Genomic DNA, 27,785 nt, shown 5'->3' on the forward strand with positions numbered 1-27,785 from the left:
TGCCGCAACGTCTTGAGCTTCCACTCAGCGGTAGAGGCAATGTCCGGATCATTATAAATTATAGCCATTCCTTTAAAAAATTCCTCAACCGAGGCTAGGGCCTCATGCCCTGTCGGGAGACTATATGCCCAGGTCTGGGAATCCCCTGACAACAGAGTCTTAATAAATGTAATTCTCTGTGCCACGGTTCCAGATGAATTAGGCCTCAACTCAAAGTATGATAACACTATTTCTAAAATTCTTTCGGGCACAGGCATACATATGTCTGTGCTAGGAGGAGATCGCACTGAGTTTATAGCTGATTGAAGTTCCTGAATAGCCCCAAATAGCTGGCTGATCTGGGTCTGTTGGTTCAAAACTACCCCGGAAAGATTGTTTACCGCGGTGGTCAGGATTTTAACATGACTATACAGTGTGTCCATTTGGTTTTGGTCTGCCGTTCTGTAACGATCGGTGTCAGCACACAGAGAGAATCTGATTATTGGTGATCTGCAGTATCACCAAGAATACAGATCTATACCTGATTATGGATGATCTGCAGAATCACCAAAAATACAGATATAGTACTAACCTCTGGACACCTCTGAATATATATATAATGAGTGTTTGGTGTAACGGTATAACTTTGAGTAATCCACCTGATGAGCAGGTGGCCTTTGGCAGTACAGGAGGTACTGCTATAGAGAGAGTACAGAAACCCTCCAGCAGCCTGAGACTCTCCAATGGGTGGAGTCAGGCTGAAGTTAGGAAGGGCCAGAGAGTGAGTGACACCTGAAGGTGGATGTCACTGACTGATCTGAAGACTATCTCTTTAGTGGAGAGAGATAGCTCTCGAGGTCGGGCAAGCCAGGTCGGCAACACATGGACAGACAAAGTACAAAGACGGAAGGCTGATTCAGTATCCAAGGCAGGCAGGGTTTGGCAACAGAATATCAGATATGCGTGGTACCGAATCAGCAAGCAGAGGGATAGTCAGAAAAGCAACAGGTCATAACAAATATCAAACAATGCCTAGTCTTGGGTGTGAGGTCCGTGGACTCTACACCCTGGAACTAGTCTGACGTATAGCAGAATGATAACACAAGTTCCCTAGTCTTGGGTGTGAGGTCCGTGGTCTCTACACCCTGGAACTAGTCTGAAGTATAACAGAATGATAACACAAGTTCCCTAGTCTTGGGTGTGAGGTCCGTGGTCTCTACACCCTGGAACTAATCCAAAGAATAATAGAATGATAACACAAGTTCCCTAGTCTTGGGTGTGAGGTCCGTGGTCTCTACACCCTGGAACTAGTCTGAAGTATAACAGAATGATAACACAAGTAATCTGGCTCAGTGTGAATTCCCAGGTCCTCCTGGTTCAAACACACTGTTGGATCTGACTAAGGTCTGAGTGCTCCCACGTAGCGTTCGCAATGGCAGACAGTTTGAGAGTGGCCAGCAGTAACCATATATAGAGCAGCGCTCTCTGGCGCCACCCCAAAGTGATCAACCAATGGCTACCAGCTCTGAGGTCAGCTGATCGGCCTGGTCAGCTGACCGCCCCTTGGCCATCATAAAAGTTCTGCCTTTCAGCGTGCACGCGTATTCCTAAGCCTGCGTGAACTAACAGACTCAGCCAGACCATATGCACGCTGCTGCGTGCAAACCGCCATGCTGGACGTGGAACCAGCCGCCTTGCTGTCAGTACACGCGGCGGCTTTTCCGTGTTCTCTCACAGTATCCCTATGAATACATTCGCACTGCAGTGTTTGTGATTGTGATCAATTGAATACACGCTGCATGCAGCATCTTGGGGGTGATAACACTGTGATTCTTGTTCTATTGAATGCGAATCACAAAGGCAAATCATGGAGAATCGCAAGAGTTTGACCCCAGTATCATAATCGCGGACCCGAACACAATCATGGGCAAGCACAACTGTGCACCAGCCCTGATACCTTCAGAAGAAAGCTTAAACCCTATATTCAAATTCAACCTGTAACTCTTAGGCCTCTTTTACACTTGGTCACTTTTTTGCATTGTGTTACCCTTTCTGCACACAAGGTAAAGCAACAGCAAAGAAAGTGAATGAGACCAAGTACACTATGCTTGTCACCTCACACCAGAAGTATCTAATCCCTGCTAACCTAGAGCAAAGTAAAGAGCGCATTACCGTGCGACTTCAGTGGCAACAAAATGCATTGAAGTCAATGCGTGATGCAAAAAATGTAAATTTGTTGGCGGCGGCGGTGTTCTTATATGCACGGAACAATGCAAATACTATGGGGATGACCGAAATCCCAGTGACGTACTTCCTGTCTAGAAGGTAGTACATCACTGCGTGAGGAGCAGCGACAGGCGGCAAAGGACATGCAGGTGGTGTGTGAGTGGCAGCGCTATGCATATGACACTGCCAGCAAACTCTGATGCAGGGTCATATGAATGGATTTCTGGCATTGCGGTGCAAACTATTCCCTTGTATAAAACAGACCTCAAAATGAACTGAGCCGTTTTTTTCTATTTTCTTATTAAAAAACAAACCTTCCTTTAAGGGACGTTCATAATGGTATAATCCGTTGGGGGTGTGGGGGTTGGGGAGAGCACTCTTACTAACTGGGTGCTGCTCTTCTGCTCCCGTCCCCGTACGGCATGCGCCATCTTCATCACTTGATCATCAGCTTCTGTCAGCATTTGTCACTATGGCAGGGTAATACACGCGTGCCATGATGTACTCCAGGAGATGTAGTCCCTGGGTGTGAGTACAGCTCTGTACTCATATCCCCATGACTACATCTCCTGGCATGCATTGTAGACCTTGCAATTCGTTCTGTTGCTATGGAGAAGGGGAGGGACAACTCATTGGTGTATGACTGAGTGGTTTACAGTGAGTGGAGTAAGGAGGAGAACAATGCTCTCAGTCGAGACAATCCTGTACTTTGGGTCAAGATTTTCAGCATAGGCAGCCACAAACGGCTGAGAACAATGTAGCATTTGTACCATCCTTATAGTGCACCTGAGAAATTGTAAATTCAAGCATTTATACATAGCTGGGGCTTACACCAGCCCTGTGTACACTATATGCTTCCTTGCCATCCTCCCGGGCTGCTCCTATTCTCCATTGGCCGGCCTGGTAAATTTTCCAGTCACCCCCAGTTGTTTTGTATTGCACATGCGTGGGACAGCTTGAGCCGAGCGCAGTGACGGGTGCAGTAGAGTGTGACTAGGGACAATTGCCAAATTTACGAGGCCGGCCAGGAATGGAACCACCCAGGCGAGGGACCCCATGGCGTACATGGAGCTGGGGGAAACCCCAAGTAAGTATAAATGTGTGCACTTACAATGTCTACAATGTCGCATGTTTCTTTAAAACCTATAATATATAGAAAAAATGAATTCAGACAACTACACATGCACACTAATTGTAGTACTTATAATGTATGTTAATAACACAGATATTTTTAACAAATTGAAAACTCCTCGAAAGTAACCCTGAGTGGTCCACTTTGCATTCAGGTATTGAATCAAGGATGCTAATGAACGATTTTCATCCATGCTAGCAAAGAGTTATGATTTGATGGCACGAGTCAGACTCACACGGTGATTCAAAATGAAATGCCTTGTGCCCATCTATTTCGTGCAGCTACAATGAACAGATTTGTTTAAGATGATTTAGGTTTTACAGGCAATAGAAAACATTTAGCTATTACAGTTCATTAGTATGCTAAAATGCTCTTCAGAGCGTTTGCCTTTTTTATTTCTCAGATGAAGTATTTGTTAATAAAGTGTGTGCAAACATTTTAGCGGTCATATTACTGAAAAGATGTTGTGACAGTTATAATTGCTAGCAATAATAGCTTAGGTGTCCTTGATGTGAATTCATAATCTAAAGCTGAAATTGTTGTGAAATGTATTTTAATAGTACATATGTATTATATATTCTAATTAATGTCTAAGCAAATGAAATGGGGACAAAAGCCACATTTTTTTGTAGACTGTGAGGATGTAATACTATTTTACAAATGAAAATCAGTATCATTAAAGCAGAATATAACCCTGCATTTCATCTTTGCTCTAAAATGTTATTTACAGCATATTATATGCAACCAGCATTTTTTTTTACTAGACCAGCATTGGAAAGGTTACACACAGAGCTTGAACGTTCAGTGCAGTGAAATGTGGACCATCCAAACTTTTAGATTATGTTATCTTGTGTTTACCTAAATGTATCAAGTGAGGAATGTGACACATTCTCTGACTGTGGAGAAGCTGCTCAACACGGACAAAGAATCAAAGCATAGAATTTGTAAAGGTGCTGGAGACACAGTTTCCCAGAGCTGGATCAGCCTGGATATTTGCCGGTGCCTAGTCTCTGCTGGATTGCTCACACAGCTACAACATCATACAAAACAAAAAATTGAGACGGCACACTACTGGCTGCAAAACTTTGCTGTATTGAGCGGACAACAGACACTACATGTTACGGATACAACTATCCTTCATCACCTGATGAAGTATAGTTGTATCCGTAACATGTAGTGTCTGTTTTTTTTTTTTTTTGTTTATTTTGAAAGAGTCAAAGCATGTCTGCCTGAATGGATGAATAAAACCAGTTATTAATAAAATGCAAAGTCAGTTCACAAAGCAAAAAAAATGTACTTTTGGGAACCTATAACTTCTAAATGAATAATAATACTTGTAACGATTGTGGAACTTTCCCCGTGATCAGCGCACAACGCGTGCGCTGACACGGCGGAAATCCTCCACAAGCGTATAATTTGCAGGAACCCAGCAAAAGGTGCTACGCACCTGTAGAGGGAAATTCCTGTCGGCAGATGGCGCTGGGGAGTGCAGAGGAACCAATCCTCTGTACCTCCACAAGTGCCAGACAGGAATTGTACGAAGCGCAGAACGCAATCGCAAGAGAGGCGATTGCGAATGAGATTGAGCAAAGGGATAGGTTGTATGTGTGTGCGCCAATCCAGTCGCCACCCCGCGACCGCGCACACACAACAGCAGATACGAAATAGGAACGCGATCGCGGGAGGTGCGATCGCCAGACGTGACACAAGGCAGATCAGAATAGAATACGAGGGTAGCAAAGGCACAGAAAATACAATAAGGAGATACGGAAAATAACAACGCTAGCTAACCGCGAACACCGCACTCATTCGCAACAGTGCACGCGGTTATGCGCGATCTCCACGTGATAAGCACAATAGAGACAAGCACGCCTAACTAACCATTAACAGACAAACATGAAACAGAGGACGCGAGCGCTTGCTTAACGGTTACCTCACCGAGCCTGCAGCAAGCGTAGCGGACAAGACAGAAACACGAAAACAGGGACAAACGAGAGATAGGATCCACAGCACTAGCGAAAAGTAGCTAGCGCGATCCCAGAAGACAGAACAGAAGGATCCCCAGTGCTAGCGAAAAGTAGCTAGCGCGATCCCAGGAGACAGAACAGAAGAGATAGCTGGTAGCAACCGCTGCACCAGCTATACTCCAAGAACAGAGATCAGAACCATTTCCTGTCGACCACCATTGGGGCAGGACAATGGCAACAGGCAAGACAAGACAGAACAGGCAATACAGATAATACAACCTGACTGGGCTAGAAGGGGAGCCTAAAGCAACCCCCAGGAATTAACTATACTAGATAGCAATGGCTGACACTCCAGCAGTGTCCATCAGGAACAGACCATGGAAAGGAAATGACCAGCCAAGCATTCTGGGAACCATAAAGCTCTTATAGTGCCAGTCATCAAAGAAGGCAGGTAGGGGATTTGCATAACGAATGTATGCAAATTCCCCAGCAAGAGAACAGACCAGAAACTTGCAATGGAAAGACAGGTCTCTGTTCCAGAGACCTGCAGCCCACAGACTAGAGGAATGGACAAACAGCTGTCTGCCTGTGCAGCCAGCTGAGCGGATCATCACAGTACCCCCCCCCCCCCCCCTCTAGGGATGGATTCCAGACATCCCTCAAAACTGGTATCATCACAAAACTGTAACTGAAGACTCATGAAGGTCAGGACAGCCCGACAAGGCCCAATTCCAGAGTCAGTCCATCCGAAACCGACCTCATCGGAAGCAGAAGCCACCGAAACATGCCCATCAGCACTGCAAGTCTCAGCGTAACACCCATCAGGACTGTGGACACCAGAGAAGAAGCCATCGACACCCTCCAGACAATACCCACCACCTTCCAAGGAGCGTCCAAGAATACCAAACCTGCCGCAATACCTGTTCGAAGTGTCCCTTACAACACCAAAGCCATTGCTGATCGTATTCAGGGCACCAAGCAAAACCTTTCCCGGAATCTCCCAGAACGTCTTGAAGCTCCGCAGAGATCCCAAGAAGCCAGAACGCTCACCAGGCTCACATGGAGAACCACCAAGAACCCCTATGGAACCTATGATCATTCCAGACTCAAAATTAGCAGGACACCCATCAAGATCAGGACTTTCAGGGACCACTTCTGGGCATGCAAGCAGGCAGGCTATATCAGAACATGTCTCCACTGAGGAAGCATCTGAGTACGCTGGTAACCGAGGCACACTTGGGCTTTCTGGGTCACAGAGCACATCGGGGTGCACTAGTACAGGAGAAACCTCAGGACATGTCGGGGAACTGCCAACCTCAGAGTCCGACACGACAAGGCCAAAACCAGAACCGGGCAGAAAATCATCACGAGTAAAGGTCACAGGTACTGGTCTTTCAAAAGAAGACTCGGACTCAAATTCAGAATTTTCTGTAACTGTAATATCATCATTGACTACACATGAATATAGCTCCACAAGAGCTGCAAAAGTAGTCAGCAAGGCAGCAATGCCTACTGAAGTGGGCAACACCTCAGAAGGACCTGGGGGGCAGGAGACATCTCCTACAAGTTCTGCACCCTTTGGGAGGAACTCGGAGACCTTTAGATCATCAAACAAGACCTCAGGAACATCATTTTTCAAGTTGTCTAAGAAGGATTCTGTACTATCCATGTTACAGGGCAAAACTGGAACTTTATTTTGAGAACAGGGCAGATGTCCCAGGGAAGGTTCCACCATAAACTGAGACTGAATTTCATCATCATGAGTGGAACGTACAGGAATATTCACTGGACCACACACTGACTCCCTAACTTTAATCTCGCTGCACCCAGAACTCTGCGTAGTAGTCAAACTAGCTTGCAATTCCAAAACTGCAGAAAGACAGGTAAAAATAGCAGCAATACCTAGACGAGCCTCTAGGGGCAGGGCAGGAGATATTGTACAAGGCAATATTGACTCATCCAGAGTACTGGGTGGAGAGTCAATACTTTCTTCAGAATCAGACTCGCAAATGTCAATGCAAGTGGACATCATGCCTTCATTCATGGTACAGGGCAGGTTCAGAGAAAGCTTATCTGGACAAGGCAAAGAAGCTTCAGCATCAGATTCACAAAACCGAAGCGCTGTCTCACTCTTAGATTCGGCTAACAATGTCGAATCCGAGGAGTCAGAACGCAAAATTTGCGGATCCAAGATCGCTTTAGGTTGCGAAACTGACGCTTCCATATCGCAAACCTCCGCGATCTGCGGAGCAGACTGCAAGGCATCTAGGACAGAAACACTGGAGCAACTGTCATCAGGCAACAGGCCTGCACAGGTGCGAACAGAATAAGACATAGATTCATTTGCAAAAGAAATGGCGACATCAACAGGATAAACTTTATTAGGCATAAAAATTTTACTTTTGACGCTGCATAGTCGAGAAATTTTCCCCATAGCAGGGTCACAGACAGATGATCTCAAAGATCTGTTTCTAACTGACAAAGGATCCCACACATCCTTGAGGAAACCGGCAGACTCATGCCGATCACAATCTGCAGGAACATCCGAGAAACAGGCATCAGATCGCACAGATTCAAACTGCACACTGTCAGGAGAGAATCCTTCGGGATTCGCACAGGAACCAACCACAGCGGCACACTCATTTATTTCAGATTGCACAAAGTCAAGACTCTCATGCTTTACCCCAGAAAGGCAGGAACAATCATCCGACAATGATGTCTCTTTATTGGAATCAATTGGTTGGTGTGTGTGCAACTCATCCAAAAATCGTTTGCCATACATAGATCACCAGATCCACATCATCCTTGTATCATTCATCGGAATCAATCAGAAGGTACATAGAATCGAGACAAGCATTCAAGACATCTTCGCTTTTTGCGATGTAAAAATCGCAAAAGGCTTTCCAATCAAAATCGAATTCTTCCAGCAAGGCCCCAATATCCCAGGAAGCAAATGGGGGTTCAAACAGGCCAGTATCCAAATAATCTCCATAGGGGTGGAGTTCAGGAACAAGAACAGATTTTTTAACTGCTTTAATGTAGTGTGCGATCCTACCTATAGCAGGATCCACATAAGCTTTGGATTGGGGCAAAAAACCTGGAAATTGATCAGCAGATGCATTATAAACATCATTATCATACTGCATGGTTTTGCCCATTTCAGACTTGACAGAAATAACCTCTTTATTTGTGGTTGCTAGGGGCAACGGATCTTTCCGCTGGGAAGCCTTCCTAGATCTTTTACGTTTAGACTTAGAGGCTTTGGATGGCTGCTTTGTGGATGAAAGAGTAGATGGAACAGCTGATTGAGCTGCTGACAACAACTCATTAAGGGGGTATGGTAATTGAGGTAATCTCAGCCAATTGTGAATTAAAAAGGCCAAGAATTCCAGGGTCTTTGACTCAGGGTGGTATGATTTAACACATCATAACCCCACATTGACATTTCGCCCCCCAACAGAATGTAGACCATTTGGGGGGCCCAGGTAGACACTGGGGTGCATTGGAATTCAGGGTTCGCTAACAGTTTCGTACACTCAGACAAAAATTCGTCTGCTGATTCAGGTTCAAGTTTTTTAAATCTCTTAAAGGTACAAGAGCCATATTCGACAAAATCGTACAAATCGGAAATTCCGTCTACACTGGGGTTTTGGGTTGGGCTGGTCATTCTGTAACGATTGTGGAACTTTCCCCGTGATCAGCGCACAACGCGTGCGCTGACACGGCGGAAATCCTCCACAAGCGTATAATTTGCAGGAACCCAGCAAAAGGTGCTACGCACCTGTAGAGGGAAATTCCTGTCGGCAGATGGCGCTGGGGAGTGCAGAGGAACCAATCCTCTGTACCTCCACAAGTGCCAGACAGGAATTGTACGAAGCGCAGAACGCAATCGCAAGAGAGGCGATTGTGAATGAGATTGAGCAAAGTGATAGGTTGTATGTGTGTGCGCCAATCCAGTCGCCACCCCGCGACCGCGCACACACAATAGCAGATACGAAATAGGAACGCGATCGCGAGAGGTGCGATCGCCAGACGTGACACAAGGCAGATCAGAATATAATACGAGGGTAGCAAAGGCACAGCAAATACAATAAGGAGATACGGAAAATAACAACGCTAGCTAACCGCGAACACCGCACTCATTCGCAACAGTGCACGCGGTTATGCGCGATCTCCACGTGATAAGCACAATAGAGACAAGCACGCCTAACTAACCATTAACAGACAAACATGAAACAGAGGACGCGAGCGCTTGCTTAACGGTTACCTCACCGAGCCTGCAGCAAGCGTAGCGGACAAGACAGAAACACGAAAACAGGGACAAACGAGAGATAGGATCCACAGCACTAGCGAAAAGTAGCTAGCGCGATCCCAGAAGACAGAACAGAAGGATCCCCAGCGCTAGCGAAAAGTAGCTAGCGCGATCCCAGGAGACAGAACAGAAGAGATAGCTGGTAGCAACCGCTGCACCAGCTATACTCCAAGAACAGAGATCAGAACCATTTCCTGTCGACCACCATTGGGGCAGGACAATGGCAACAGGCAAGACAAGACAGAACAGGCAATACAGATAATACAACCTGACTGGGCTAGAAGGGGAGCCTAAAGCAACCCCCAGGAATTAACTATACTAGATAGCAATGGCTGACACTCCAGCAGTGTCCATCAGGAACAGACCATGGAAAGGAAATGACCAGCCAAGCATTCTGGGAACCATAAAGCTCTTATAGTGCCAGTCATCAAAGAAGGCAGGTAGGGGATTTGCATAACGAATGTATGCAAATTCCCCAGCAAGAGAACAGACCAGAAACTTGCAATGGAAAGACAGGTCTCTGTTCCAGAGACCTGCAGCCCACAGACTAGAGGAATGGACAAACAGCTGTCTGCCTGTGCAGCCAGCTGAGCGGATCATCACAATACTTATGCACAAATGCAAATATGATTGTTAAGGTCAGTCAAAGTAAGTTTTTGGACTACAAGATGCTCCTGGCCATAAGGTCTTACGTGCTTAGGTTTAGAGGACAAAATCCAGGGGGAAATATATATATACATATATATATATATATATATATATATATATATATATATATATATATATATATATATATATATATATATATATATATATATATATATATATATATATATATATATATATATATGTGTATATATATATATATATACTAAACCTGGTGCATTCATGGTGCAGGGGAATCTTGTGTATTATGCCCCCTTTGTACCTCTTGTGTCTCCATGTGTCCTCCTCTGTCCCCCTTGTGTCCTCCTGTGTCCCCATGTGTCCACCTCTGTCCTCCTTGTGTCCTCATCATTGCCCCTTTGTATCCCCATTTTGTCCTCCTCTATACCCCTGGGTGTCCCCCTGTGTCCTCCATTTGTTCCCCTGTGTCCTTCTCTGCATGGGCACAGTACAGGGAGTCCCCGACATTGTGGAGGGTTGGAGGTGCATATTGGCAGGCGTTCAGGAACGTCCTGCATTTGGACTATAAGATGCAGGAACTTTTTTCCCCACTTTTGGCGGAGAAAAAAAATGTATTTTTAGTTAATTAAAAGTAAACGATATCAGAAAAACATATTTGCCAAAATACTGAATGCTCCTAACAAATATACAGTACAAGTATATGTGTTAAGTGATAATTGATATTATTCACAATAGGGGCACTCAGCACACACCATCTTTCTTAGTTAGGGCACATGCTGTATTAATGTTGAGAAACACCAGTTTATCACTCCGCTGGCTCTGCTCCTTATTCTTCTGTACTGAGGTGTATGCATGGGACACCAGTAGGTATAAAGGTATAATGGTAATATACCTGAGACCTCAATGATACTCATACACCTATCTGCTTAAGCTCCAGCAACAACTTTCACAGAAAAGAGATTAGAAGCCTGGAGAGATGTTGCCGTCTTGATGCAAGTGCAAGTATTATTTTAGACCTCTATAGTTGTCCATAAGACCCTGAGGAAGACTGCTGTTGCATTTATCACGAAAACTTACAAAACTTGACTTCGCCAACAAAAATATGGTGGAAGAAAGACAGCCACTACTCATTTCTGATAAACTGCCTAACCTTTAGTTAGTTAAGTGACCCCTCACTAGCGATCATGTCAGGGATTATAGGCCATACAACAAATAAAGACCAGCAGCTTTAAATCAAGAAATGCAGTTAAATCTCTGCAGTTAAAGAAAACCTGAACTGAAAATTAAAAGTCAAAATAAGGATACACAAGTCATACTTACCTTCCATGTAGTCTACTCCTCAGCGTCTTTCTCCTGTCCCACACCCTGTTTGTTCACTGTGATCAAGGGAATTTTCCGTCCTCCATTTTGAAAATGGCTATTACCCATAACAGCTTTCTGGTCAGCACACAGTTAAACTGTAGCATCGCCCACTTGAGCCATAGGGAAACATGGACATTACCTAATACATCAGTTTTCCTCTCAGCTATAACTGACAGCAACTGATATTTTACTGACAGCAACTGATATATTTCAGATCTGACAAAATATAGTCAGAACTGGAAGGGATAATTGTCTGAAGAAAATGGTGAGCTTCTGAGAGGAACTGGTGGCACGGTAACTATGTAATGTTTATTTAAAGTTACCTCATGTGTTTATTTTAAATATTTTTACTCAGTACAGGTTCTCTTTAAGAATTGCTAAGGTTGAGCAAGCATAGTTTCATGAGACATAAAACTGTATGTTCATGTCCAGGAGGTGGCCCCACAGAGAGGGTTCATTTTACCTGGATGACATTCTCTTACGGCGGCACTCCCCAGGAGATGTTGGGAGGATGGAGTGCAGTGTGGAGCATCACAGAATAAGGACATATTTCAGGTAAATGAACCCTCCCTGTTGCAGCTTCCACCTCGGACACAAATAGGTACAATTTTTGTCTCATGAAACTGTGCATGCTCATCTCTAATAATCTCAGCTTTATAATCTGCAAAGTATAACCTAAGTGCACCAACATGGCTTCCTATTCTTTCCCATCTTTCTTTCTTATATTAAAGAGAAAATTCAACCCAGGATTGAACTTCATCCCATCCAATAGCAGATACTGCCTTTTGCATGAGAAATCTTTACTTTTCTTGAAAAGATCACCAGGAGGGTCTGTGTGGCTGATATTGTAGTGAAACCCATCCCACAGTGTAATGTCAGGGCCAGTCTATTGCCTGTAAATCTCTTTGCATTGTGGGAAATGATGGCTGTTTCCAACTGCCAAGGAGGTAGTATATCCCTCGGTGCATCTATATGTAATAAAAAAAAAATCTTTAAGCCTTTAACATTGTTAATGGGTGTGTTTATAAATAATAGCAGGTGGTGCTGACTGTTTTTTTTCATGTATGCCAGCAGTAAAGATGATGACCTTCAGGTTGACTGGGTATTAAACAACATGAATGAATTACTCAGAGAGTATCATTCATTTCTTGATCTATCTTTACTTTTTTAATCCTCACTTGTCAATGTATTGATTTAACTTGTATTTCCCCTGCTATATTTCAGTAAAGTTCCTCATTAACTGCTGTTGGCATTCCTATGTGGCTACAATCCCTTTCACTAGCTACATCCTTTTGATACGGATCAATGATATTAAACACAAATTCCCTGGAACATACCCCATCCAATTCCATAGTAGTAAAGATGTTTGCTTTCCTCTGAACCGAACACCTTGATCACCATACTGTAGAGGTGCAGTCCTTCAACCAGCATCCAAGCAAACGCACTTAGAAAGAAGAAATGCAGCAGAATTGCTACTACTTTGCATGGCAGCTGAAAGGAAACACATTAAGTAGACAGCGGTTAGAAAGCAACAGTATAAAAAAAATATCACATTTTCTGTATCTTGTGTTTGAAAGCGTATCTATATTCTCTTATACTGTTCTCTTCTCTTCATTTTTTTTTAGCACTTATCTGTATGGATAGTAAGTCACACCTTTTCCCCAGAGTAGCTAAAGGTTAACCACTAATTGCAAGATATTAAAAATGCATTTCGTTTTGATCAGATATGCCTGTGTGTCAACCTTTTGAATATTAAGAAATACCCCCCTGCGATCACTCATCATCCGTCCAACCATTTTACCAATTGAGAATATACATAAGATAATAATGAAAAAAGTGGAAAGAATAGCAAAGCTTTAGACAATCGTTTCTAGAGAGCAATACAGAAGGCCCCTCAAGAATTTAGTTTTAGTATAGAAAATAATGTGAGGTTGGGGATTTTGTTGCTGTTTGTATACCCATCTTAGACTTGAAAAATATTAATGGAGAATGACCAAGAGCCCAAATAGAGTAGTATGCCAATATTTAAAGGGATATAGAATATGAAAGGTGGGATGGTACTCGCAAGCCAGGGTTACCACACAGGGAACCACTGTATAAGGCAAAGGGAAGAACAAATCTGACCCAATTCGGGATCAGAAGTCGCTCTATGTAGTGCAGGAAATTTGAAGAGACACCCCTCCACCAAAGGGGGAATATAAATACTGATGTAGTCAAGGAACAGAGGCCACCAACAAGAATAAAATATATTAAAATTTGTTTACAAGGAGGTAGTCATGGACTTACATCTGAAGAAGGACACAATGATCTCATATAGAGAACAAAAAAAACTTTGGGCAAAACTCCTGTGTGCAACATGTTTCATGGAACATAAACCCTGTTCTTTCAGGCAATTTAAGTTGGAACAGTGGTGTAGCTAAGGAGCTATGGGCTCGAGTGCAAGTTTTACATTGGGCCCCCCCAAGCATCCTATACATAACAATTGATATGGTGCACTATAAAATGTTAATCCAATGTAGATAGGTATGCACTGCTATGGAAAACTACTCTTACTGGACTGGGCACTTACATAGAGTGGGGGAAAGTTATTAACATTATTATTAATTTATAAAGCGGCAACATATTCCATGGTGCTGTACAAAGTAGGAAACAAACATGGGGTACATAATAGCGTAAACCGATTTACAGAGTGAAAAAAGTAACATGAAGACTAAAATGTGTAACATAAGACACAAAAGGGTGAGAGAGCCCTGCCCTTGCAAGCTTACAATCTCAAGAATGAAAGGAGAATGAAAGAGATGGAGAAGTATGCAATATTCATACCTAGAGGCAGTGTGTTTTTAGGTTATCTAATAAGGAATACAACTTGGCCAGTGGTCAATGGAGGAATGGCCTAAGGGAGAGTGTATGCTTGTCAGAAAAAGTGATCTTTGAGGGAGCATTTAAAGATATCAAAGGTTGGAGAGTGACAGATGTGTTGTGGAAGGGGATTTCAGAAAAGGGGTTGGGGGAAGCATGTGAGAAATCTTGTATACTGTACATGAATGCGAGGAGGTGATTCTAGAGGAGGACAAAATAAGGTCATGTGCAGATCTGAGATTGCAGTCTGGTTGGTATCTGAAAACTAGTGAGGAGATGTACAGGGAGAGCTTTGTGGCGTAGGGTTAAAGGTTTTAAATGGATCCTCACTTTAACTGGCAGCCAATGAAGAGCTCGACAATGAGGAGCAGCAGAGGAAGAGTGAGAAGAAAGATGAACGAGTTGAGCAGCCGAGTTCAGTACAGATTGGAGCGATGCCAGTATATTATATCCAGGAAGGGATCAGTGCACAGAGTCGTGACAAAAAAAACATGGAGTTCTGTAATCCAATGTTAAGTAGTGGTTGGATCAAAAGAGGAAAGGGCAAAATGCACATGCATGAAAAAAGAGTGTTCTTTATTCCAAACAATAAAAATACAGGCTAACCCCATCTGCCTGTACTCCTCTCCCGTCCTCTACAGTACTGTAGCCTGTATTTTTACTGTATCGAATAAAGAACACTCTTTTGCATGGATGCGCGTTTTCCCTTTTCCTCTTTTGATTCCAGTATATTAGATGGTAGTCCGTAAAGCAGTATGTTACAATAGTCCAAACAGGATATTATAAGAGAATTTTAGTTGTGTCCTGAGTGATAAAAGGTCAGATGCAAGATATTTTTTGGAGTTGGAGATGACAGGAGCTGGTTAGGGAGTGAATGTGAGGAATAAATAAAATAGAGGGGTTACCCCTAAGTACTGTGCCTTGGGAACTGAAGTTATGGGTGGGGTATTAACATTTATTATTATATTACGCAGAGAGGTGGGAAAATTATTAGTCCTGTTTTACTCATATTAGGATTTAAGAAGTGAGAGGTTATAAAAAAGGATGTAGCAGACAAGCAGTCAGGAACGGTATGAGGAGGGAATATAGGAACATATGCAGATGCACATACAACTCCTAATTGCACCCTTTGTGGCTGGGAGTCTAGTTCCTTTTCTGCAGTGATCTGGAGGATGGAAGGGGGGAGGGGGGGGGGGGTCAGGTGTGACAAAAAGAATGGTAAATTTGCCTACATAAGGTCACTAAACTTTAAACCAAATACCCAAGCAGCTTAGGGTGACCCAAAACTACTAGGAAAGTATAGTTTTGGGTCACAGTGAGCTGCTTCTGTATTTTGCTGTACTGGTCCAAGCCCTATCCCATATAGCCATAGAGCCATGTTGATCCTTGCCATGCACTGATGAGGACCAACAGTCTGAAACAGGCTGTCTGCATGTTGGGTTGATGTGGCTCTGTAAATTTCATAAGCTATAGGCTTGCTAATGCTATATACTAGCTGTTCTAGATGCAAGCCTGACATCAGGGGCATACACAGATAATTTGCATATTCAGTAGAGACGCATTGTCAGAGACCACAGTTGCTCACTTCAAGCTGGATTGAAACAAATACTTTCTGTTTTAAGAAGGCAAATTACAATGAATGTAAACTTTAAAGGGACCTAAAAAAAAACATGATACTTTCCGGCGAAGAGGGAAGCCTTTAGAGGCTTCCCATGTCCTCCGAACCCTCGCCATTAGCAAGCGCTGACCCCTGGAACATATGTGCAGGATCTTGTTGGATATGTTAACATGGCTGCTCTCCCTGCTGTGTATGAGTGTGGCAGTACTGTGCCTGCGTAAGTATGACTGTGCTCATTCATGAAGAAGACAAGCACAGATGCAAACTTCAAGAGGGTCGCGGGCAGCGGCAGTGGTCCAATAAAGGACACAGGAAGCCTCTGGAGGTAAGTTTCTTTTTTTTATGTATATATATATAACCCGCCTCAGGTTTTCTCTAAATAATGATACGAATTTGCAAACAGTCTGTAGGCAGACAGGTCCTTCGTGGTCACTTCTTGTATGACCTTTGGATCAGGTTATATTTTTGTCTATAGTCTTTTATAGTTAAGGCAGGTGCATTCATTTTTCTAGCGGAAGACAGAATCTGACAGATAGGCCTCTGCTCTCTATTCTAATACATGATCACAGCTATCTTTTCCTGCGCCTTCTCATTCTTCATGTTTATTGAAGTTTTGCAGATTAAAGGCAGTCCAGTTATCTCAGGAAGGAAATCGCCGGGGTGTGAATTGTCTGAAATTGATGTTAGAAAGGTTTTTTTTCTACATCAATGGTGACAAAAGAAAGTAATATAATCCAAATACAGGATTGGATTACTGTTTACACTTGTTTGGGGTTCACTTGTTTCTAATATTTTTTTCCTCGCTTTAATGGCTTCGTGGATTTGGTTTATATAATAATCTTCTTCAAACTGACACATAAAGTGATTCATGATTTACAGAAAATACTGACACTGTCTGCTCATTTGTGTTGCTTTTAAATCAGAAATAGCAAAATGGGAACTGAATGTTCATTACTTATGCCAACTGTGTGATTAGGAACGATATATATTCTACAATCAGAGATACCATAAGTGAAGTACAAAATATTATTATCGTTAAGTACTTTTCAATGCCGTGCATGTTACAAGCACAAGTAGGTATTTGGCATGAGTCCACTATCCAATCCAGCGTGTTTCTAAAGTGCAAGTAAAAGCAATCCCAAACTGATTTTGGTAAAAGATTATAGATACATGGTGGTATATACAAACAGTAAAAGAGGCACTGTAATGACATATAGTAGAAGGAACTAAAAAATGCAGAATAACCACGTTTAAAGAAAACCTGTACTAAGAAAATCCTCCCCTGGGGGGCACTCACCTGGTGTGGGGGAAGCCTCCGGATCCTATTGAGGCTTCCCCAGTCCTCCTCGGTCCCACGGCGGTGGAGATAAAGCTCCCCCGAACAGGGGTGATGTAAATATTTACCTTCCCGGCTCCAGCGCAGGCGCAGTATTGGCTCTCCGTTCGGAGATAGGCGGAAATAGCCGATCACTGTCAGGCCGCTCTACAGCACAGGCGCAAGTCTCCTGCGCCTGCGCAGTAGAGCAGACCCGACGGAGATCGGCTACTTTTGCCTATCTCTGTGCGGAAAACTGCAACAGCGCCCCACTGGAGCCAGGAAAGGTAAATAAATCAGCGCTTATCAGCGCTTATCGGGCTTGTGAAGGGAGGATTCCGGGAGACTTCGGGGGAGCCAGCACGGGACTGCCTGCAGCTACAGGGGAGGGGGAAGCCTCATTGGGACCCTGAGGCTTCCACCTCTCGATGTGAGTACTCCCCAGGGGAACTTTTTTCTGTTACTCTTTAAGGTAATTTTCTCTTTAACCTCCCTGGCGGTATATTAAAAACCGCCAGGGGGCAGCGCTGCCGGATTTTTTTTTTTTTAAATCATGTAGCGAGCCTAGGGCTTAACAATTTAGCAAAGTTATACATATTATATTCAGCACTGTATATGTATATATTTTTTTTCAATAACTACTTGAAAATAAATATTATAAAACATGTTTACACAGTTATCAGTCTTAGTCCTTGTAAACATATTGACCATGTAGCATAATATGCATATATTATGCTGTGCTGTAGGGGGTTGTACAGATGCGCAGAACAGGCTACTGTAGCTGCTGGCGGCCAAATGATAAGAACTGCATATATCAAAAAAAATGTAAACAAAGATCAAAGGCTCATTCATAATTTCTCTTGGAGGGTACTATCTATCCAACCTGTGTGGGGAATGATCATACGTGAGGGTTAGAACTTTCATTACATTTTTTAGGAAATCAGAAAGGCAGTTATACTTGCTGTAGGGAATGCAGTATTTAGGTATGCATGCCCTTTCGGATCAAATAATGAAACTACATATTGGGCCCAATTGAATTCATTTTTACTCCTAAGTTTTATCCTAGATAATATTTTCATATTATTAATAAAATGCTTATTAGGCCACCAGCAAGCAAGAAAATGCTTTTTTGACTAATTTTGACAGTACTTGTTTTACTTACTTTTTCAATTGCAGAGTGCAAAAGAGTCGGAACGGGGGAAAAAAGAAAAAAACAGATACTTACCTAAGGAGAGGGAAGGCTCTGGGTCCTATAAAGACTTCCCATTCTCCTCATGGTATCCTAGCCTCGTTCCCCCGTTTGAATCTGCCACCATGGGAGGCTTCAGAAGTCTTTGAAAGCACTCGGGCTCACGAAGACAGGCGGCTCTGTACTGCGCATGCGTGAGAGAGGGCACTTGCATGTGGGCAGTACAGAGCGGGCCGTTTTCGGAAGCCCTAGTGCTTCCAAAGACTCCCGAAGGACTCCAGAAGTGGAAGAGAGCAGTCTACGACTCATGGGTCGTAGACTGCTAACAGTGGAACCTGCGGGGTAAGGGGGGGGGGGCTCAGAGGAGACCAGGAAGGCTCTATAGGACCCAGAGCCTTGCCTCTCCTCATGTAAGTATCTTTTTTTTTTTTTTTTTTTTTTTTTGCTTCAGACTCTTAAGCCACTTCCATACCATCAGTCTCTGCCCCCTTAAGGACCAGAGACTGCTGGTACCAAAAACTGCAGCATATCGACAAATCACCGAACATACCCACCGCTCTCGCCTGTCACAACGCTGTCCCATCGCCACAAGCCTCTCTCTCTTTCATCTCTATGATGGCAGAGTGCTGTCAGCTGGTCAGGAGACACTTTCCTTGGCTCCTGACGCTATCAGTGTGAGCCAATATGATTGGCTCTCCATGATCACGTAGTCAGGAGCCAGTGAAAGTGGCTTCTGACCTGCTCAAAGAACTCTGCTGTCTTATAGATGGCAGAACGAGCGAATTGCAGCATGGAAAGAGCAGCAAGATTGTTGTATTGGCGGGATGCGGAATACCAAAGCAGTAGAATCTACGTCCAGTCAAGGTGGGAACCTTCCCAGCACCTTGTTATAGCCGCTGGGAAGGTCTTGTGCGTCTGGTAAGCTCAGACGCCCCCCAATATATGGCTCTTCTTGCCTGATTGGTCTTCCTTTTTTGGTTGAGCTACGCAGAATTGGGTATCACGGCCTGATGAAGGGCACATATAATTTTACACAAAAGCCCGAAACGAACATGTGTCGTTGCCTTGAAGTTTAATACCCGCAAAAGCTACAACCATTTGTTGATTCAAACCAATTTAATGTGCTTTCAAGACCTACCACTGTGATTTTGAAGAACCGTGTTTTTGATGTTGTCTACATGTGTCAATAAAGTTTTTTCAGAGACTTTTTGTTGCCTTTTAGAGATTGCATTAGAGTATATAGTTCTTTTTAAAGGTACAAACAAGTGTCAGTGTCGACCCCAGCGGGCAGCCTACCCTCAGTCAGCGAGCTTTTCGCTCCAGGCGCCACGATTGAACTTAGGGCTGTTAGCCGCAAGGAGTTTGAGGAGGATGTTCTGGGTTTTGAGGAGGGGGGGTATGATGTTGATGATGGGATGAAGGACCGTGACTACCATTCACAGGATGGGGATGTCAGCTCTGACTCTGAGGAGGAGGATGCATCGGTGGGTTTGGCACGGAGGATCAGCATTGCAGACAGTGGCCGTGAAATGCGGGACCCACCACATCCTCCAGCCGCACCGCTCAACCCCCAACCGCCACAGGGAGAAAAGCCGCAGCATCCCATTCAGGCCGCAGGGGAATCTTTACCTCCCCAATCTGGCATTTTTTAATTCTGCCCTCATTGGACAGCAAGTTTGCCATATGCAATGTGTGCAAACTACAGATGAGCAGAGGTTGTGACCCCTACAAGTATGGCACCTCCAGCTTCATCACCCATCTGGCCAAAAAACATGTTGTTGAGCATGAGGAGTTCAAGAGGCTGAAGCAAGCTGGTGCTGGCTCCCACCGCCACGGTGCCACAGGCCACTGCTGCTGATACCACCACCTATATTCAACCCAAAACACAATTGCGGTGTCATTTTTTGGAGGTGTCTGGGCTGAAAACTGTCATGTCCCAGTTGTGCGATTGGACTTTGGACACAATGTGGGCTGCACGACCACTGTCTGGAACCTAGTCCTGATGTTAATTGACAGCTTTTTTTTTTCATTTTATGTCCACCAAAAATAAATTAGTGTTTCCCTTTAAAAACCATGATGCTACATGCATCATTTACCCTAAAAACCCTTTTTAAAGCTATTTAAAGGGCACTTCCGTTTTTTCTATCCAGATACCCGAAAAGGTCGGGTACCCGCGGATAATTTGGTCAGATACCCGAATTCACTCAGGTATCCGCAAGGTCAGATCCGGGTACCCGAATCGGATCCAGATATCTGGGTACCCGGATCCGGGCGGGTATTAAAAAGTACTACCCGTGCAACCCTGCTCAAGATCCTATTGAGGCTTTCCTCTCTGGTCTGATGTCCCTTGTTGCTGAGCGCCACTGCAACCCCCCCCCCCCTCTGAAGATTAGCTACCGACAAGGCATTGTAGCTAATCATATCAAGGCCACGCAGCTCGTCTTACTATATCATTGCTGCGCAGTAGCTGCACGAGTCTGCCCGCACCTTTGCAGCAAGCCGGAGCCGCAAGCTCCATGCTACTGCAGCAACGGAGGGCATTCAGACCACCAAGGGAAGCCTCATTAGGATTCTGAGGCTTCCCTTTCTTCAGGGTGAGGTCAGGTTTTGAACCCGAAATTCAGCTCAGGTTAACTCTAAAGACATGTACGGTACTATTATGATCATATATACAGTTTGAAAAAAGGACCGTATTTATGTATTGGTTTATAGTTCCTTTTACTGGTAGAGATGGCCCGATCCTTCGATTTTAGGTTAGCGCTAACCTCCTGCGAAAGTTCGGTTCTAGCAAACTTTCGCAAACCATAATAGACTTCAATGGGGAGGCGAACTTTGAAAACTAGAAAAATTTATGCTGGCCACAAAAGTAATGGAGAAGATGTTTCAGGGGGTCTAACACCTGGAGGGGGGCATGGCGGAGTGGGATAGACGCCAAATGTCCCGGGGAAAAATCTGGATTGGATGCAAAGTAGCGTTTTAAGGGCAGGAATCACATTGAATGCTAAATTGCGGGCCTAAAGTGCTTTAAAACATCTTGCATGTGTATACATCAATCAGGGAGTGTTATTAGAGTACTGTTTCACACTGACACACCAAACTCACTGTGTAACGCACCGCAAACAGCTGTTTGCGTTGTGACGGCCGTGCTGGACTGGTGCACACCATGGTGAAATTGCTCTTCCTCACTCAGTGATGTCAGGTAATGTCTGACTGCCTTATCAACTTTCGATGGTTCTTTCTCTACCATTGCTAAAACTTACATCTATTTTTTTAAATACTTGTTCTGCTTGTTGTTCAGTACCTGCATCGAGAATCTTTTATGAAGGGCAAGTCTGCCATTGCGAGTGACCACAGGTAATAGCCGAGGAATCCTGGTTCGATTCCGGTCTGGAGTGGGAGCCTAAGAAATGACTACCCCCACCACACATCCAAGGAAGGCAGCAGGCAAGCTGTGGGCAAAGGAGCAGGAACGGCTACCACACATCCAAGGAAGGACAGCAGGCATGGCATGCACGTCCTGAGGTAGTGACCAAAAATAACAATACAGGAGGACTTTCAAGGCCCTGCTGTATATGACACTGATAGACTGTACTACCTTTAAAGAGAATCTGCTATGGAGGGCAAGTCTGCCATTGCGAGTGTAATGGCCGGGGAATCCTGGTTCAATTCCGGTCTGGAGTGGGAGCCTATGAAATGGCTACCACCACCACACATCCAAGGAAGGCAGCAGGCACGCTGTGGGCAAAGGAGCAGGAACGGCTACCACAAACATCCAAGGAAGGCAGCAGGCATGGCATGCACGTCCCGAGGTACTTTCGAGGCCCTGCTATATATGTGAGATGAATCAACATTAAATCCTTTAACGAGAATCTGTTATGGAGGCCAAATCTGCCATCCATTCAAGTGAAAGGTATGCACTGACTGCCAGGTATAATACAATGTGCAGTCAAAGATGCAGTGAAAGGTATGCAGTGACTGCAAACAGCTGTTTGTGTACTGACGGCCGGGCTGGAGCTGGACTGGTGCGCACCATGACGAGAGTGCAGGTGATGGCGGCTTTCCAGCTTATATGGTTGCTGGGCTGAGGTAGCTGAATGACAGAATGGTGACTGTCCAGCTGGTCAAATTTGGTCTGTCCACAATGGAGCATTACCTTATTATCTTTGGTGTGACACCTCCCCCCCCCCCCCCCGAGACACTCATATAGCCGGCAGTCATTGCTTCATTGTGATACGCAAGCCCCTTCAACGCGGCAAGGTAATGATCACGAAGGTGAATGGGCACATGTACATGCCTTTTGTTTTCTTGTTGCAGAAAAATAAGGCAGGCATGTACACGCACCAGAACAATTATTATAAAAATTCAGGAGTCCACCTGGAGTGGCGGAGAAGGCAGTCAAGCGGCCTGCGGGCAGAGCCGGGACAAGGTCCTCCAGCACCCAAGGCTGAGACACCAAAGTGCGCCCCTCTATCCCTGCCTCCCCAGCCGTTACACACTGATTGCTATTAGACTAAGAGGCGCCACAGGGCCCACAACCTCCCCAACACCTTAATATCTAATTATCTGGCTTGCAGTCACTGCCATGTATCCCCTTTTCTTATTTCTTTCTGCTTCAAACACAATTAGGAATGACAGCTGTATGAATTCTGCGCCCCCTCCTACAGTGCACCCTGAGGCTGGAGGCTCTCCAGCCTCTGCCTCGGCCCGGCCCTGCCTGCGGGCAAAGGTGCTGTGTGGGGAGCGACTTAGTCTTGGGGCAGGCAGCCAGTCACATGGCGTGCAGGCAGAGATGCTGTGTGTGGGGACTGACTTAGTCTTTGGGCGGGCAGTAGCCCTCCTGGATCCATGCCTCATTCATTTTGATAAAGGTGAGGTAGTGAACACTTTTGTGACGTAGGCGACTTCTCTTCTCAGTGACAATGCCTCCAGCTGTGCTGAAGGTCCTTTCTGACAGGATGCTTGAGGCAGGGCAAGACAGAAGTTGGATGGCAAATTGGGACAGCTCTGGCCACAGGTCAAGCCTGCGCACCCAATAGTCCAAGGGTTCATCGCTGTTCACAGTGTCTACATCCACACTTAAGGCCAGGTAGTCGGCTACATGCCGGTCCAGGCGTTGGTGAAGGGTGGATCCGGAAGGGCTAAGGCGAGGCATTGGACTAAAGAATGTCCGCATGTCCGACATCACCATGAGATCACTGGAGCGTCCTGTCCTTGCCTGCATGGACATGGGAGAAGGATTACTGGCAGTGGTACCTTTATTGCGTTGTGCTGTGACATCACCCTTAAACGCATTGTAAAGCATAGTTGCCAGCTTGTTCTGCATGTGCTGCATCCTTTCTGCCTTCTGGTGTGTTGGTAGCTTGTCCGCCACTTTTTGCCTATACCGAAGGTCTACTAGCGTGGCCACCCAGTACAGTTAATTCCCCTTGAGTTTTTTTATACGGGGGTCCCTCAACAGGCTGGACAGCATGAAAGACGCCATCTGCAATGTTGGATGCAGACGTACTATCCATCTCCTCTTGCTCTTCCTCAGTGACGTCAGGTAAATCCTCCTCCTCCCCCCAGCCACGAAAAATACCACAGGAATATCGAGCAGCACAAGCTCCCTGTGACACCTGCTGCGGTTGTTCTTCTGCCACCGCCTCCTCCTCCTCCTCCAAAGAAACACCTTCCTCATCATCTGAGTCTGACTTCTCTTCCCCACACGACTCTTACTCCTCCCCCCCCTCTGTGCTGCCACAGGTGTTGAGGAAACATCTGATTCTGATGAAAATTGCTCCCAAAACTGTTCCTGCCGTTGTAATGTATGATCAAGCTGCCCGGAAGCTCCCCTCCACACTGAGTAGCACACATGCGCAGTGTGAAGTTAATTATGCTGCTGATGGTAACATAATAGATACAGTATCTTCCACACATCCTACACTCCTCAAATTTTCAGGGAAGGGAGAGGATCCCCCGAACTACCTATATTCCAAAATTGCAGCCCCCGAGCCCCGCTGGTTCAGGAGATAGATTAGAGAAACCTATCTCGGGAATCAGGGGGGCTCGGGGGCTGCAATTTGGTATAGAGGTAGTTCGGGGGGTCCCCTCCCTACCCTGAAAATTTGAAGCGTGTAGGATGTGTGTAAGATATTTATTATGTAACCATCAGCAGTATTATGAAATAGGAAAAGTGACCGCACAGTCTCCTACTGTGCATGCAGGGCAGCGCAAATCCACAGGCAGCGTAATCAGACACAACACCGTAACTGTTCCTCTTCACGCTCATCCACAGCTTGATCCACCACTCTACGCATGGCACGCTCCAGGAAGTATGCGTACGGGATCAAATCGCTGATGGTGCCTTCACTGCGACTCACCAGGTTGGTCATCTCCTCAAACGGCCGCATGAGCCTGCATGCATTTCGCATCAGTGTCCAGTTGCTGGGCCACAACATCCCCATCTCCCAAGATTGTGTCCTTTTGCTGTAATTGTACAGGTGCTGGGTGATGGCTTTCTCCTTTTCTATCAGGTGAGAGAACATGACCAGGGTCGAATTCCAGCGAGTCAGGCTATCACTAGTGTTGGGCGAATAGTGTTCGCCACTGTTCGGGTTCTGCAGAACATCACCCTGTTCGGGTGATGTTCGAGTTCGGCCGAACACCTGATGGTGTTCGGCCAAACCGTTCGGCCACATGGCCGAACTAAGAGCGCATGGCCAAACGTTCCCCGAACGTTCGGCTAGCGCTGTGATTGGCCGAACGGGTCACGTGGTTCGGACTCTAACGCGCTCTGATTGGCCGAACTGTCACGTGGTTCGGGTAAATAAATACCCGAACCACGTCATATTTCCGCCATTTGTTTGTGGGTTTAGCTTTGGGTAGGCAGGCAGGGTAGTTTGCGCTCCAGCCACGCTAGCCAGGGTCCCCCCAGTCATTGTGTCGCTGCTGGGAATAGTAGTACACCGCTCGCTCAGCATTCTGTTTACTGCCACTCTGTGTACCTCGCTCAGCCACACTATATAGCATTCTGTTTACTGCCACTCTGTGTCTGCTGGGAATAGTAGTACACCGCTCGCTCAGCCACACTATATAGCATTCTGTTTACTGCCACTCTGTGTACCTCGCTCAGCCACACTATATAGCATTCTGTTTACTGTTCTGTGTCTGCTGGGAATAGTAGTACACCGCTCGCTCAGCCGCACTATATAGCATTCTGTTTACTGCCACTCTGTGTACCTCGCTCAGCCACACTATTTAGCATTCTGTTTACTGCCACTCTGTGTCTGCTGGGAATAGTAGTACACCGCTCACCCGCCACTGTATAGCATTGTGCTCTGTGTCGCTGCTGGGAATAGTGGTACACCGCTCACCCGCCACTGTATAGCATTGCGCTCTGTGTCGCTGCTGGGAATAGTGGTACACCGCTCACCCGCCACTGTATAGCATTGTGCTCTGTGTCGCTGCTGGGAATAGTGGTACACCGCTCAGCCACACTATATAGCATTCTGTTTACTGTTCTGTGTCTGCTGGGAATAGTAGTACACCGCTCGCTCAGCCACACTATATAGCATTCTGTTTACTGCCACTCTGTGTACCTCGCTCAGCCACACTATATAACATTCTGTTTACTGCCACTCTGTGTCTGCTGGGAATGGTAGTACACCGCTCACCCGCCACTGTATAGCATTGTGCTCTGTGTCGCTGCTGGGAATAGTGGTACACCGCTCACCCGCCACTGTATAGCATTGTGCTCTGTGTCGCTGCTGGGAATAGTGGCACACCGCTCAGCCACACTATATAGCATTCTGTTTACTGTTCTGTGTCTGCTGGGAATAGTAGTACACCGCTCGCTCAGCCACACTATATAGCATTCTGTTTACTGCCACTCTGTGTACCTCGCTCAGCCACACTATATAGCATTCTGTTTACTGCCACTCTGTGTCTGCTGGGAATAGTAGTACACCGCTCACCCGCCACTGTATAGCATTGTGCTCTGTGTCGCTGCTGGGAATAGTGGTACACCGCTCAGCCACACTATATAGCATTCTGTTTACTGTTCTGTGTCTGCTGGGAATAGTAGTACACCGCTCGCTCAGCCACACTATATAGCATTCTGTTTACTGCCACTCTGTGTACCTCGCTCAGCCACACTATATAGCATTCTGTTTACTGCCACTCTGTGTCTGCTGGGAATAGTAGTACACCGCTCACCCGCCACTGTATAGCATTGTGCTCTGTGTCGCTGCTGGGAATAGTGGTACACCGCTCACCCGCCACTGTATAGCATTGTGCTCTGTGTCGCTGCTGGGAATAGTGGTACACCGCTCACCCGCCACTGTATAGCATTGTGCTCTGTGTCGCTGCTGGGAATAGTGGTACACCTCTCACCCGCCACTGTATAGCATTGTGCTCTGTGTCGCTGCTGGGAATAGTGGTACACCGCTCACCCGCCACTGTATAGCATTTCTGTACTGCCACTGTACTGCTGCCAGTCAGCGTGTACTTTAAGGATAAGTGAAATGAGGAAGAAATCCGGTGAAAGAGGGAGGGGCAAGGGAAGAGGTGTTTCCCCTGACGGTTCACGTACAGGCCACAGGGGAGCACCCAAGAAAACCCACTCAATACCGCCCATGTTGTCCAGGACAACAACCCTCACAAATCCAAAAGAACAGGACCAGATAATTACTTGGATGACCTCTCAAGCGTCCAGCAGTGGGTTAAGCAGCACCAGCACATCACGCACGAGGTCCGAGTCCTCAGCCAGTTACAAGGAGCCAGTGGGCACACAGCTGACAAAACCGGCAGCGACACCACGCACACAACTGCCAGATAACCAGTCCGATGAATTACCTCAGGACACAATGGGGTATTCGCAGGAGCTATTCCCAGCCCAACAAACTTCCACCTTTCAAAGGTCAATGGAGGAACAGCCAGAAATGTTGTGCCCGGATTCACAACCATTAACTGTGGGAAATGCACCGCGCACTGAAATACAAGGCGAGTCCGAGGAGGACTCGGAAACCCAAATCCCAGAGCAAGTTGGGCAGGAGGGGTTGCAATTGCAGGAGGTCGGCCGACAAGATCTGGAAGACGACGTTGGAGTGAGCTGCGCAGAGGTTGTTCTGGGGAGCTCTACTTCACGGCGGCGGCCCCCCACAATGACATATGACGAGTTTGAGGAGATGGAAGAGGAGGGTATGGACAATGTGGACAGAGA

General features: G+C 45.7%; 1 protein-coding gene across 1 annotated transcript in view; it reads right to left on the reverse strand.

The window, feature by feature from the left end:
• Positions 1 to 27,785, reverse strand: part of LOC137532788 (adhesion G-protein coupled receptor D1-like) — an 853,822-nt gene that overhangs the window by 104,882 nt on the left and 721,155 nt on the right. Inside the window, exon 18 of the mRNA XM_068253730.1 lies at positions 12,943 to 13,096. Within this exon, the coding sequence (XP_068109831.1) occupies positions 12,943 to 13,096 (154 nt within the window). The remainder of the gene's footprint in view (positions 1 to 12,942; positions 13,097 to 27,785) is intronic.

The sequence above is a fragment of the Hyperolius riggenbachi genome, chromosome 1 (genome assembly GCF_040937935.1).
Source record: "Hyperolius riggenbachi isolate aHypRig1 chromosome 1, aHypRig1.pri, whole genome shotgun sequence".
NCBI lineage: Eukaryota > Metazoa > Chordata > Amphibia > Anura > Hyperoliidae > Hyperolius > Hyperolius riggenbachi.